The 14188-nt window shown below is 46.9% G+C and overlaps 1 protein-coding gene across 1 annotated transcript in view; it reads right to left on the bottom strand.

Annotated features, from left to right (window-relative positions):
- The window catches only part of Itpr2 (inositol 1,4,5-trisphosphate receptor type 2), a 404943-nt gene that overhangs the window by 29362 nt on the left and 361393 nt on the right, over positions 1 to 14188 (bottom strand). Inside the window, exon 55 of the mRNA XM_085839778.1 lies at positions 6084 to 6244. Within this exon, the coding sequence (XP_085695904.1) occupies positions 6084 to 6244 (161 nt within the window). The remainder of the gene's footprint in view (positions 1 to 6083; positions 6245 to 14188) is intronic.

Below are 14188 nucleotides of genomic sequence, written 5' to 3'. Positions count from 1 at the left end.
CTCGCCAGCCGGCTGGGAACCAATTCTCTCTTCCCATTAGAATTCCTCTCAGGCTTCCCTGCCACTGCGGGCCTGTCATCTGACTTCCTGTCTCTCGGCCAGGTCTACTCCTGCCCTGTGGACTGAATTCTTAAAATCACTCCTCTGTATAGGACCCAGTGTGCCACTGGGTGGGCTGAGGACAGCGTGGGCTGGCAGACTGGGTCTAGCTTCTCTATTATACAGGGGTCCTGACCAATAGGCTTGTGCTGACTACTCCTGTGTGTGGTGTGTCACCAGCACAGTACCCCAATCTGCTCAAATGTATAATGGGGGTAGCACTATCAGAACCCCCTTGGCTGTTATGCAGCTTTGATGAAGATTCAAGGTCATTAGCATGTGTGATCTTATTGAATCTACACGGAAATTCCTCAAAAGGGCTTTGCTCACGTGTAGACCATGTCTAACTTGTGCACAGAGATGGGATTGTGTGAATACTAAAATAGCTCAGAGCACCTTGTTGTGGAATTACCCACCGTCTCAAGCTCTGCAGATGTCACCTCTTCCTGTGGCCCTGAGCCCGACTCAAAGGTGTTCCCCACCCTGAATGCCTACCACAGGACAGCCAGGGACAGTGGGATACTCCCAGTTTTATATAGTCCACCTGGCTTCTGTTTCAAGTTCTGACTGACCCAATGTATATATTCATCAATCAATTGTCAAATTCAAGAGCAAAGGCGCAGCATGCATGCACCACTACCCCACTTCCAAGGCTTATTGACAACTTCCTGAAGTTTCTGGTCAGTTCAGTTAGTGCCCTGCTGCTGGGTGGTGGCCTTACCTTGATTACTTTGCCCTTAGCTCCGCCCCCAGGTCACTTTCATCTACCAACAGCATTTTGATGCTATGAAGCTCAATCCTTTTACCTCCACATTTAGCATTGGGATTCAGAGTGTGGGGTACAGGATCCCCACGGTGACAGGCAGTCACACTGCTGGACACAGCACTTGTGTCACATAATAGCAACAGTGGAAGGGACGATAAAGAGATGAACACACATGTTAAAAGGCAGCAATTCATGGACCTTCTATAGAAATGCTAAGTAGAACTTAAGAACAATGTACTGGGCTCGCGTGCTGGTGACATACTCCAGCCCTCCGGAGCTGAAGATACATTGTCTCCACTTACAACGTGGGCAGTGAAGGTGGTGGCTGTCTGCATGTGCGAGGTGACTTAACTGTGTGTCTTGAACTGCAAGTGCGTGGCTGGCCCTGCCATGGAAACATTTTCAAAAGTGTCTTATTAAGCCCCCAAATCTTTAAAATGTGCTTTAGTTAAAAATGAAGCAGTTACATAATTGGCTTCATTAAATTCAATTACACAATCAGTGTGGATTAAAAGAATGGAGTCAGAACATATAATTTCATAATTATAACACTTAACAATAATGCAGGAGGAAATCCAGTTGGAAAATGGCACTGTCAAACCACACATAAATCTCAGACAATTTGATGTCTTCTGTGAACCCAAACATCCCCTGCCCTCGGGGGCTACTGCTCACAAATATGGTTTAACTAAACAAGATGGATTTCGAGTTGCAGACTGAAATCAACATGTGGAAAGTCATTAGTCTTTCTCGCTCCTTGTGTGGCTACAGTGGTGAGTGGTTGGCTTTCTTTTTCTCACAGGAAAGGCGATGCCACTTCTAATGGCTCGCCTTCAGGCTCAGCTTGACCGGATTTAGCATCACCTAGAGGACACGCGGGCTGGGTGTGACACCTGTGAGGGCATTCCCAGAGGGACTTGTCTTGAGGAGGGAAGGCCCACCCCAATGTGAGTCACCTCCTCATGGGCTCCTCATCAGCTGCAGACTGAATAAAGAGAGAAAAGGGTGAGCAGAAGCCAAGCGCTTGCATCCTCCTGCCCCTGCTGCTGACTCACCAAGTAAGTGGTCTCATGTACTACTGCTACCAAGCCATGCACAATCAACTACACTCCCTGAACCATGTGCCAACATAAACCCTTCCTCTCGTAAGCTGCTCTCTGGGCATTTTACCGTAGTGAGAAACTCTTTCTTGTTGCTATCCATTCTTGAGACCAAGATAAACTGGAAGCTCCCCTCCCCCATTCATGTCCCTGCTCCCCTGCTGAGAGAGTGAGGTGCCCTCCTGTGGATGTATGTGGGAGGCTGATGCTGGGCTGCAGCACGACCAGGGAGAAGCCACCTTGAAAGACAGTGTGGGTGACATAATCCTGTGTGGTAGTATCTTCACCTTCTGGTTTTAAAGAGAGGAAACAGTGCTTTCAGGATGAGAAATTCAAATTTCAACCTCTTGTCGTAACTATTCTGCTGCGTGTTTCTATAAATTATATCCAGCTATTATATCCAGCTGTTATATCCAGCTACCAGAGGGCTAAAACAAAATTATTCATTCATTCATTTATTGGTTGTTTTGTTTATTCATTCAGCAAATGCTTTGTGCTTCACTGAGGAAATGACAACTCCTTCAGCCGTATACTAAACCTTTAGCACAGTTGCTAGCATGTTGGCATGTCCACTGAACTGCTTCTAATACCTATATCAGATATCAGTCACCCCAGTAGTATGCAGAACAGTGGACCACAACATGCCTGGTATGGCCTTCAGTGAACGTATAGTTGTGTGTATGTTCATTAAAATAGGTTATCACACTAACAAAAATGTTGAAATTTGGGAAGTACTTGTTATTTAAGAGTCGAAGGAGCAGAGGGGATTAAAAGTGTGATATTTTATCAAGTGGCCCTAAAAGCCACAGTCACAGGACAGGTAACTAAGGGGTCCAAGGGACAGACAGTGCCATCAGAGCACCATGAGACAGATAGATTCCCTGGATGCACAGGGACCTCCTTGCATGTGCAGTGCTGGTTTGTCAAATTAAATAGCAAGTATCACCGAAGCCCCCTAATGCATCTCTGCAATGACGCTGAGTGTGGGAGAATGTCCCCCCATTGTTGTTCTCTGTTCTGTTTGCTGCTCCTCAGACACCCTGTTACTTTGGGGTAAGAGGAAGAGCAAACAGGCTTCATGGTGCTCAAAGGCGGTTGGTTACCTAGAAAAGCTGCGGAGTTCCTACATGTTCACCCAGCTTGCTGAGTTCTGCCTCTCGACCCCAGCTTGTCTTGGCTGCTCCAACTTTTCCCTTTCTCATATTCTGTCCCCACTGAATAGTAGTGCCAAGTGGCACTCCTCCAGTCACTGAGGAAGGTTTGCATGCCAGGAGAAAATGTGCACACGTCACTTGGAGCTACCAACACTTTCCTTAACCACATCCCAGAAGTGTCTGCTTTGTCTGTGCCCTGGTTACTAAGACGCACGTTTCTAGGGTTCTCGTTAAGACAGACGAGGTCTCATTAATATTAGATAGATTCTGTCACTGGTCAGGCACAGAAGCACAAAACATGCTTTCTGACTCTAACCCCAAGAAGCACTGTGAGCTCGTGATTTAGATGTGGAATTGCATGTGCTAGACGCTCTCTGTTGGAGCTGTCTTGAGTTAATATGCCACCCCCTCCTGTCCATTAAAATTCAGGGAAGAAGCCTGTTCTCTTAGAGTCACACAGCCAGGAGCTCACTCAGCCAGTCTCACTGTGATGGTGAACTCTAGGGTCATAGTCACTTTTCTGTTCTTGTGATTAAGTCAGCATGACCAAAACAACTTATGGAAGAAAAGGTTTACTGGGCTATGGAACCACAGGGTTAGAGTCCATCAGCACTGTGGTGGGGAGCATGGCAGCAGGCATGGTGCTGGGAGCAGCAGCTGAGCACTCTCCCAGAGATCCACAAGACAAGGCAGAGAGAGTTAACCAGGAAGGGTGCTGCCTTTCAAAACCTCAAAACCCACCCTCAGTGATACACCTCCTCCAACAAGGCCACACCTTCCAATCCTTCTCAAAACAGTTCCACCAACTGCAGATTGAGAGCCAAGCATATGAGCTGGGGGGGGGGGGCGGCATTCGCATTCAAACCACCACATCTAGATTTGATGAAAGACTCTGTCTAAGAACAAATATAATGCAGGGAGTGACACATTTAGATGCCTGGTGCCAAGTTCTGGCCTCTACGTGTGCAGGCATGTGCACATATACCAACACACCTACAATCCCCTACCACATGTGAGTGCAGGGGCTCACGCACACCCCCTACACAACACACACACACACACACACACACACACACACACACACACACACACCTTTCTTCCTTTGAGTTCTGTCAGCATTTGTCACAGTGATGGTGAGAACTAACTAAAACCGCTGAGGGTCCAAGTGACTCACTTCCAGCCTCTGTTCCAGCTGCTCCTTTCAGGAACTCACAGGTCAAGCAGACAAACCCCATCTTCACAGTCCTGCCCTGTGTATCACTCCTCAGGTCACACAAACACAACAAGTCTAGGACACACAGACAGAACAAGTTCTGCCATGTATATTTATCACTCCTCAGGACACACAGACAGGCACCTCCCATCACTTTTCTGCACTGGACATCACTCTGTGAGTCTCAGCCTCTACAGATTCCCACCACATGACTGGGCAAACCTGGCACACTCACTTTCAGTTGGTTGTTCCTCAGAACCGAGCTCTGAGTTCTACTGAAGAGGGAGGTATCATTCTTTACACTGCATCCTCTGAAATATTTCCATGCAAAAGACTTAACAGTAGCCAAATAAACACAAAATTAGTGAATCTACTCAAATGTTGAAATAGCAGCTGTGGGGTCACACCTGTAAGTTCTGTATCTCAGATGTGTTTTCTCCTTACGAGTGGATGGAAATGTTTCCCACAAACACTATCCAGAATGTGTGACCATATCCAAGGAAGGGTGAGTGCCTAAAGGCATTGATTACTTTTCTCCTATATTTAGAAGAGGAAGAGGAAAGAGGGGTAAAAGTGGAGGCATAGACACAGTGCTAGCTCTGTCCCTGTCAAAGGAAGAATGCAGAGAAGGTAACCAGGATCAGACATCCAGAATGAAGAAGTCGGAAAGATGCTGAGCTAGAAATGGTCAATTTATACCCAGCCTTCTGGAGACACATGACTACTGACAGGCAGGCAGATAAATCAGCACTGTGGCAACCTATACTTTTTTACTAAGACAATACCCAGATAGATGAACAGATGGATGGATATATTGATAGATAGAAGGTGTGTGTGTGTGTGTGTGTGTGTGTGTGTGTATGTGTGTGTGTGTGTGTGTACACATACTCATTCAGATAGATGGATGGAAGATGGATGGATTGGTAGATGATATAGATGATAGATGTATGGAGAGATAGATTGGATGGATGGATGGATTAGATGGTTGATGGTTGGATCAATAGATGATAGATGGGTGGATGATGGATAGATGGACATGCTGTGACCAGTATTGTGTTTTTGCTTCTTTAAATAGGTGGCCTACTCCCTCAGGGTCAAGTCTAGAAACACTCTCCTTACCCCATTCCCTTCCTCCTTCTGTTTCCCCTGCCTCCCTTATCTCACTCTTTACCCCTCTCTCCCACATAGGTACTGAGCAAACACTACTCTTAGGACTGAGCCCAAGGGCCAGTTGGATGTCCTATAATACCAGAAGGCAGCACTCTCTTCACCAGCTCCCAGAGAACACCGCGTTCCCAAACACAGGACTTCTTGAATTTTTAGTTCTGGAAAACTCAAGGAATCTCTTGAAACATGATTCCTTTGTTTGCAAGTAACAATGTCAAGGTTCCAGCTTCGGAGCCTGAGAGATCCAGTAATGGGACCCAGTGATGATTAAGTGTCTCGGGAAGCTTGGGGACAGGGTTATGGGGTCAGAGGTCAGAGACATCAACGGGAAGCTCTTAACTACACAGATTACCACTGGAAGGATGCTATCTATGCACCAGGGACAGATTTACTTAGATAAGAAGGGTGACGTCAGCAATGTGGAAAATTTCCAGTGATTGACAGGCATCTTTAAAGGCTCAAATCCAGGGCTAGAACACTTCTTGCCTGAGAGGAGGGTAGGGGAGACAAGGATGCTAAGGGCCTCTGAGCTGTGATATGGTCACAGCTTGGGAATCAGAACCAGGCAAGGCAGCCTTACTCACCGTGATCATCTGAGCCACGTAGCTCTCAGGCCCTGTGTATTCTGTCGGGTCCTTCACCTTCACCAGGACGATGAAGTACAGGTAATGCCACATGTTGTGCTCTGACTTGATGTGCTCCTCAAAGGACACTGTCTTGTTATCAAACTTGTCTCTTTCCAGGCCTGCAAAGCACAGCAAACACTGTGTAGGTCACCTTTCTCTTAATCAGGACTTCTTAGCATAAAGATCAGACACAGCCATTATTGAAAATCCACAACAAACCTGTTTTCTGGGGAAGCGTGCCACTTTAAAATGTTTCTATAATTGAAAGCAACAGTATACAGAAGCTCTAGGTAGAAGAGGCTGCAGTTTATAGACTCATTCCCAGTGAACATCTGTGCTCTCCCCATGATCCTTGGGAATGTGCAATTCTATCAGGTATGAGAGGGGCAGGTCATCTAAGGGTAGTCATAGAAAAACCGTCCAACTCAACCAGAACAAAAGTGTAGTGGAGAGAGGCAGGAGCCATCATTCAGAAAGAGTGATGCTGGGATTGGGAGAAGACTCAGGAGGTAAAAGCATTCGTCACCCAAGCCAGGTGACCTGTGTTTGATTCCTGGAATCCATGAACGGTCAAGTTCAGTAGAGTGATTCTGTAGCTAGCATACCTCCTGTGAGATAGGAAGCAGAGCCAAGAGAACTGCTTGGATGCTCACAGGCTTCAGAAACACAGAAGAGACCCTGCCTCAAAACAAGGCAGAAGGCAGGAAGTGACTCCAGCGTTATCTTCTGATCTGCACATGTATGTACTTTGGCATGTGTATGTCTGTACTCACACAGACCAGTGCACATGCACACAGACACAAGTGTGCTCACACACACAGGCACACACAAAGATTTCAAAAAAAAAAAAAAACATACTGGTTCATCATGGCAGAAAAACAAAAGAGATTCCTTTCTATTTAGGCCTTGGGTTAAAGGAAGGCAACTGAGCCATGTCTTTAGAGTCATTTAGAGCCAGCAAAAGCCTTCCACCTGAGACAGCCGTTGTGCAGGGACAAGGACACTCCTCTGGGCCCCTAGACCACCATACTTGGGGAAGTTGGGGATGGGTGGCCACTTCAGTTAGAGTCACTACTGCTGTGATGAAACACCATGACCAAAAGCAAGTTAGGGAGGAAAGAAAGGTTCACCTGGCTTACACTTCCACACCAAGTCCACTATTGAGGGAAGCCAAGGAAAGAACTCAAACAGGACAGAAACCTGGAGGCAGCCGCTGATCCAGAAGCCATGGAGGAGGGCTGCTTATTGGCCTGCTCAGCCTTTCTTTCTTTTTTTTTTTTTTTCTGTTTTTTCGAGACAGGGTTTCTCTGTGTAGCCTTGGCTGCCCTGGAACTCACTTTGTAGACCAGGCTGGCCTTGAACTCAGAAATCTGCCTGCCTCTGCCTCCCAAGTTCTGGGATTAAAGGTGCCACCATGCCAGGCTCTTCAGCCTGCTTTCTTAATAGAACCTACGACCACCAACCCAGGGATGACCCTGCCCACAATGAGCTAGGCCCTCCCATCAATCACTAATTAAGAAATGCCCTACAGACTTGCCTACAGCCCAGTCTTATGGAGGTGTTTTCTTAGTTGAGGTTCCTTCCTTTCAGCTTGTGTCAAGTTGACATAAAACTAGCCAGTACAATTGATTCCTTGTCACCTTGACACACAAACTCATCACTGTAAAGTCATAACCTTCCTTGTTCATCCCCAAGATTACACATTAACTAATATAAATATCACAGTATAAAACATTTCACAGACTTGAAAGTCCCACAGCCTTACAAATTCAAATACTTTAAAGTTCAACATTTTCTAATAAAAAATTCAAAGTCTCTCAAGTGTAGTCAGGCTCCTATAACATAAAACAAAATAACAATAAACTAAATACTTTCTTATTTCAAGAGGGAAGAGTCAGAGCCCAGTCATAATCAGATCCAAGCAAAATCAAACTCCAATAGTACACATGACTCAGTGTCCAGTATCTGGGACTCATTAATGATCTTCTGGGCTCCTCTAAGAGGCTTGGGTCACTTATCTGGCTCCACCCTCTGCAGCACATACAACTAGCCTTCTAAGCTTGGGCAGGCCCCAACCCACTGCTGCTGCTGTTCTTGGTGGTCATCCCATGATACTGACATCTCCAAAATGCTGGGGTTTCTGCTGCACCTGGGCTTCACTTTCACCAATAGCTTCTCCTGGGCTTCTCTTCTCTGCATGACCCCTTAAATCCTGGGTCTTCAACTACTACTGAGGCTGCACCTTCACTAATGGCCCCCTGACCTAGTGCCAAGCCTCAGCTTCTTCTCATGACCCCTCCGTGCCTTCAAAACTAGTAGCACTTGAGTGACTCATACACCACCAACCTTGGCTGCCAAGACGAGATACAACCTCGGCTATCTCTGAAACACAGCTTCTGTGTGCTGACGCTCATGAAACACTTCCCAGAAGATCTCACCTGAGTGATGCTGGTCTCTTCTCAATCACTGCTATTGTCTCAGCTCCAGCTAACCAGAACCACAGCATCTTAACGTAATAACAAACAGACTTGATGGTCTTTGAACTCCTCTTTGGAAGGTCACAAGCCAGGCCTCCATCTTCTGCACTGAGTTCAACATTTTTGTCTTCTAAGCTCCTACAGAACATCCCACTGAGCTCTCAACACTCAATGGCTTTTGTAGATTACAAAGTTCTAAAGTCCTTCCCCAATCCTTCCCCAAACACATTTATGACCTATTTAGTAACCCTGCTGCTGTGATAGAACACTGACCAAAAGCAATCTAGAGAGGAAAGGGTTGATTTGGCTTCCACGTCATTGTCATTGAAGGAAGTCAGGGCAAGAACCTGGAGGCAGAACCCGATGGAGAGGCCATGAGAGATGCTGCTTTCTAATAGAACCCAGGAGCACCATCCCAGGGATGGTACCACCCACAGTGGGCTGGGCCCTCCACATCAATCACTAATTAAGAAAATGCCCTGCAGGCTTGCCTACAGCCCCATCTTATGGAGGGTTATTTTAAAGTTGAGGTTCCCTCCTCTCAGACTCGAGCTTATGTCAAGTTGAGATAGAACTAGCCAGCACACCGAGCCACAGTTCCAGCTTCTGGTGGAATTGTGGGAAGGACCTGAGTAGTCACATTTTCCTCTTGAAGCGAGAAGCTTATTAGAGAAAGTGAATAGGGATGAAGAGAAACGTCTGTGGAAAACTGCGTCTCACCGGTGTGGGGATGAGAAGCTGGGGTTAGGTTTGCCTTTGATGTTCACATATTGGGGAAGGAAGGAGTCAGCAGACTGAATTTCCAATCCTGGCTACTCCTTCTCTGGGCCATGGTTCAAAAGCCACTTAGGCATGAAGTTACAAAAGAAATACATTTTAAGATATCTGTCCCCAATGGATGAGCTGACTTTTTAAAAATTATGTTATTGGATTTTTTTTTAATGAAGATGGTATAAAACCCAGCTGTGCCTCCTTTCCCTTGACCAATGCCACAGTGAGCTCTAGTCCCCCCCCCCACACACACAGCCTTCATCTCTTTACTTCGAGGCCACTTCATCATTGTCTACATCATAAGCCTGGGGAATCACCCTGACATCGCTCTGCTTCTCATACTCCATGCCCAATGCACACTGAAATATTTGTTCTTTGTTTTCCTTCAGCACGTATCCACGTCTGTGTTGAACACTTACTCTGCTGATGCAGTCCCTTATATGTGGATCATCTCACTGGCTGCCTGGACCTGCCTGTGTCCCCTGTGCCCTCCTCTCTCAGCACAGACGCTAGAACGACTTGGAAAGCCTGACCAATGATGACCGTCCTTGGCTATGGCCCTTGCAGCAACCCTGCACAATAGCCTGTAAGAAGGCCTTACATAAGCATTAGGTAAACTGTATGTCAGGTAAAATATCGACATCTAGTTACAGCTGAATTCCACGTGGGCAGTGTGATAATCGTGCACACATGTGCTTGTGCGTGTGAGCATGTGTGCTAGTGCACGTGTGTGTGCTTCTCTCTCACTCTCTGACCTACGCACATGAGACAGGTTCTCATATCGAGGCTGGAAATAACAGGCAACCTCCAGAGATGCTCATGCCTCTGCCCCCACGAGGCTGGAACTAACAAACCTGTGGAGGCTGCTCGAGGCTCTCACGCTTGAAACTATCTCCACTGAACTATCTCCAAAATTTCTGATTGATTAAAATTTGATTGGGTTAAATGATACCTTTGGGCATGTCCATGAGGCTATTTCCAGAGATGGCTAACTGATAGGGGAAGACTGCCCTGTATGTGGGAGACACCACCCCACAGGCCAGGCACAAAGGACAGACAAGAGGGAAAAAGAAAGCCAGTTGAGCACCAACATCATCTGCTTTCTGCTTCCTTATCTACCAAGATGCAAGCAAGCAGCCCCTTGGACTCTGGCAGGCTATGGTCCATGCCAAGGCCTTGCCTCCCTTGGACTCTGGCAGGCTATGGTCCATGCCAAGACCTTGCCTCCCTCGGACTCTGGCAGGCTATGGTCCATGCCAAGGCCTTGCCTCCCTCGGACTCTGGCAGGCTATGGTCCATGCCAAGGCCTTGCCTCCCTTGGACTCTGGCAGGCTATGGTCCATGCCAAGGCCTTTCCTGAGGTGAAAGGTGTGCCTTCTGTATTTTCTGAACTATGAGCTTGGATAAACTCCTTCTTTACAGAGGTTTTGCCTGGTGCTCATTCCTAGAGATGAGAGCATTAAACACAATGGAGACTTTAGTTTGCCTGTATCTCATGCAACATTTATGTTCTAACTCCCATGTGGCCTGGCCCACTGAAGCTCTCATCTTGCCTCCTTACCTCTACCCCCTTGCTAGTTCCGAGGCAGCCATGCTGGCTTCTTGCTATTCTACAGTCAGACTCCTTCATCAAGGGCTGTGGCTAGGCAGTCGTCTGGCTGTGGAACTCTTTCACCGATGTGTTCTTGGTTATCTCATCCGGGAACATTGCTGTTGAACCCTCACAGATGACAATGCCATTCTTCACACAGCCAATCCCTTCCTATCCTGCTGGCTCGAAGGCACCTTGTCACTCTTCCCTCCCATCCTGTGTTGCTTATCACAGCCAATCAGACTGACAACAGCTGTGTCAACGTTGTTAAGTTGCACTGGATCTCAGATCCAAGGTAATAGAAGAAGCCATGATTGCTAAGGAGAGCGTACTGCAGGCCAGCACTGATGGAAGGAATGTGCTTACCAGAGATCTGCATGTACATTTACATTTATCAGTTTCTCCTCTCGTTTTATTTCTGTTTGTGAGACAATATCTCACTACTTAGCCCTGGATGGCTTGAAAGTTGATGTATAAGAAAGGCTGGCTTCAATCTTATGATCTTAATGCTCTGTTTCCTGATTGTAGGCATGTGCTACCAGGCCTGTTCTGGTATTTATTATTTACCGTGTGTTTTCTGACTACAGATATTTGTCTCCAGGGAGAATTAGCTGAGGGGTGAGGAAATACCCTAAGTGTGAATGGCACCACCCTAAGCTTGGGCTGGAGTCCTGGGAGGCCAGATGACCACATCTGCCGCCCTTTCTCAGTCTACTGAGATACAAGCAAGAAGACCTCCACAGCCACCGTGGGCTCCTAGATGCCAGTGCCACTGCTACGCCTCCCTGCCATGATGGCCTGTACATCTCCTGAAACGTGAGCTAAAGGAAACCCCTCCTCCCGAGGCTGCTTATGTCAGACTCTGTCAGTCACAAGAAAAGTGTCTGCCACAGACTGGAGCCTTCAAAGCATCAGGCTGCTCATAGAGACCAGATATCTTGACTGAATCTTCACAACAGGCAGAGGCAGAGAGCAGATCAGTGCAGCCCAGGGCACAGGGTGACAGGAGGCTGCTGGGAACACGATGGATAAAGGCTGAGGAGTGCCACTGGAAGGGGCAGTAAATATGTCCTAAAATGGATCCCGATGTTCTATACACAATTCTGAATATATTAAAGGCATTGAACTGTAGACATCAAGTGGGCAAGCCAGAAGGTGTGTGAATTCCATCTCCATGCAGCTATTAGCAAAAGAAAGTATTAAAGTAAAATCCCCCAGAATTACATTCAAGCTTCTCCTGTTTGCAAAGTAATAAAATAATAATGTTAAAGTACTGATTTTATCATAGCTTTAACCTACAACGTGGTCGTGGAAGCAGGTGACTCATGCTGTGTACTGAAGCCATAGGCATGGCCAAGGGGCCATAAAGGGGGACAAGATGATACACAGCTCCAAGGACTTTACAGACTCTTAGAAGGAAGAGGTAAATGCTTGTAAAAGCCTCCAGAGTTTTATTGAGCACCGATTTCTGCTGACAAGCACCAAGCCATCCAAATGGTGTAGCATCCAACATGACGTTTATACTCATCAAGAAACAAACCCAGCTTGGTCCAAGTTAACTCCTCCAGTTGGGGGAAGAATCGGCACTGAATAAAACCAGTCCTGACTCTAAAGGGCCACAAGGGCAGAAGAGTCCCTACCGGGAAGCTGAGGTGAAGGTAGGTGGCCCAGTGTGGGGAGCCTCATTCCGCTGCTGTGGCACTCAAAACAATAAATGGGACGCACATAAAGAACTAGGGAGCTTTACATTCAAAACTACACTTTCCCTTCTTGCTTCAGACTTCCGGGCAGAGACAGCAGCTTCAGAATTATCCGTGAAGTGTGTCTCACACAGAAATTAGGAGACAGTAGAAGGGAACAGATGGAAAGGGCAAGGAGCCAGGACAACAGAGGAGAATCATGACAGGGTGCCATGCTGCCTTCACCCTCACAGGTTCCTGCTCTCGGTGGTGTGGTGTGGCATTCAGTCCCAAGGGCAACCATAACAGTCCTGGTCATTACCACCCAGACTGGCCTTTGTTCCCAGGTTCTATTTCCACATCTACCTGCCTGGTAGAGAAACACAGGTGTGTGTGTGTGTGTGTGTGTGTGTGTGTGTGTGTGTGTGTGTGCTGGTATGCACATGTGTACAGGTGCCCACAAGGGCCAGAAGAGGGCATGAAAATCCCCAAGCTGATGTCACAAGTACTTGTAAGCCTCTAATGGCTGGGATGAGTATATGACAGCCCAGATGCTAGGAACCAAAGTCCAGTGTGCAAGCTTAGTGTGTGCTCTTCGCTGCTGGGACATCGCTCTCATCCCTAATTTACATCATTTTCCTTTGGTCAAAGGGATCAAACTTGAGCTTTCACACACGGTAGCCAAGCGCTTAACCAAAGTTTCAATCTTATTTTAAATAAAAACACTAATTTGCTTTACTTAAAGATATTCTACTTGTTGTAATATAAAAATCTGATAAGATTGAGTTACCAAATGCCCCCCCACCCCCGTCTTTTGAATAAGCATGGAGCTTCCAGAAAATCACTATTGACTTGGTTGATCTAATACCACCCTGAGCTTATGGACACATCACATGTATCCCCAAGGGAATGTCATGACACTGAGATAATACCCACTGGGTGGCAAAATTTGAAACTATCTGTAGTCATCAGACCAGGGCTTAGTGTGTATGCCAGTGTGCTGCATACGTGCATGTGTGTGCAGATGTGAGTGAGGCAGAGGGAGATGCCACGTGTTTTCTCAATGGCTTTTCTACTTTGCTTGCGATGTGTCTGGAGGGCCAGCTAGCCCCAGTATTCTGACTCTCTCTCTCCTCTTAAGTAGGATTACAGGCTCACACTGCTGGGCCCAGCTTTCCACGCGTGTGCTGGGCATTTGAACTCATGTCTCCATGCTTTGGTGGCAAGCACTTCCCCGAGCTATCTCCCTAGCCTGCACCTAGGTTTTTGATAGGGAATACAGATCAACTCAGTGTTGCTCTGCCTTACTTTCCTTGCGTAACTGACAGGTCCTGCAAGTGTAGAGACAATGTAGATGTGGGGCTGACTTACTGTCTAGTCATCATCAACAAATACTGATGAATGAGACCCATGCATGATATGGAGGTATAATGGTTAAGACATGGGCCTATGTCTCTCAAAGAAGAATACTTGGCTTCAGTGAGCCTCACCTTCGCACAGTGCTAGGAGATTTTATAAACAAGATCTTTATCATAGCCAACGCAC

This window comes from Mus caroli, unplaced genomic scaffold (genome assembly GCF_978045245.1).
Source record: "Mus caroli unplaced genomic scaffold, Mus_caroli_1 scaffold_7, whole genome shotgun sequence".
Lineage (NCBI taxonomy): Eukaryota > Metazoa > Chordata > Mammalia > Rodentia > Muridae > Mus > Mus caroli.
Note: the sequence above shows the minus strand (reverse complement) of the source record. Positions and strands in the feature narration are given on the sequence as shown.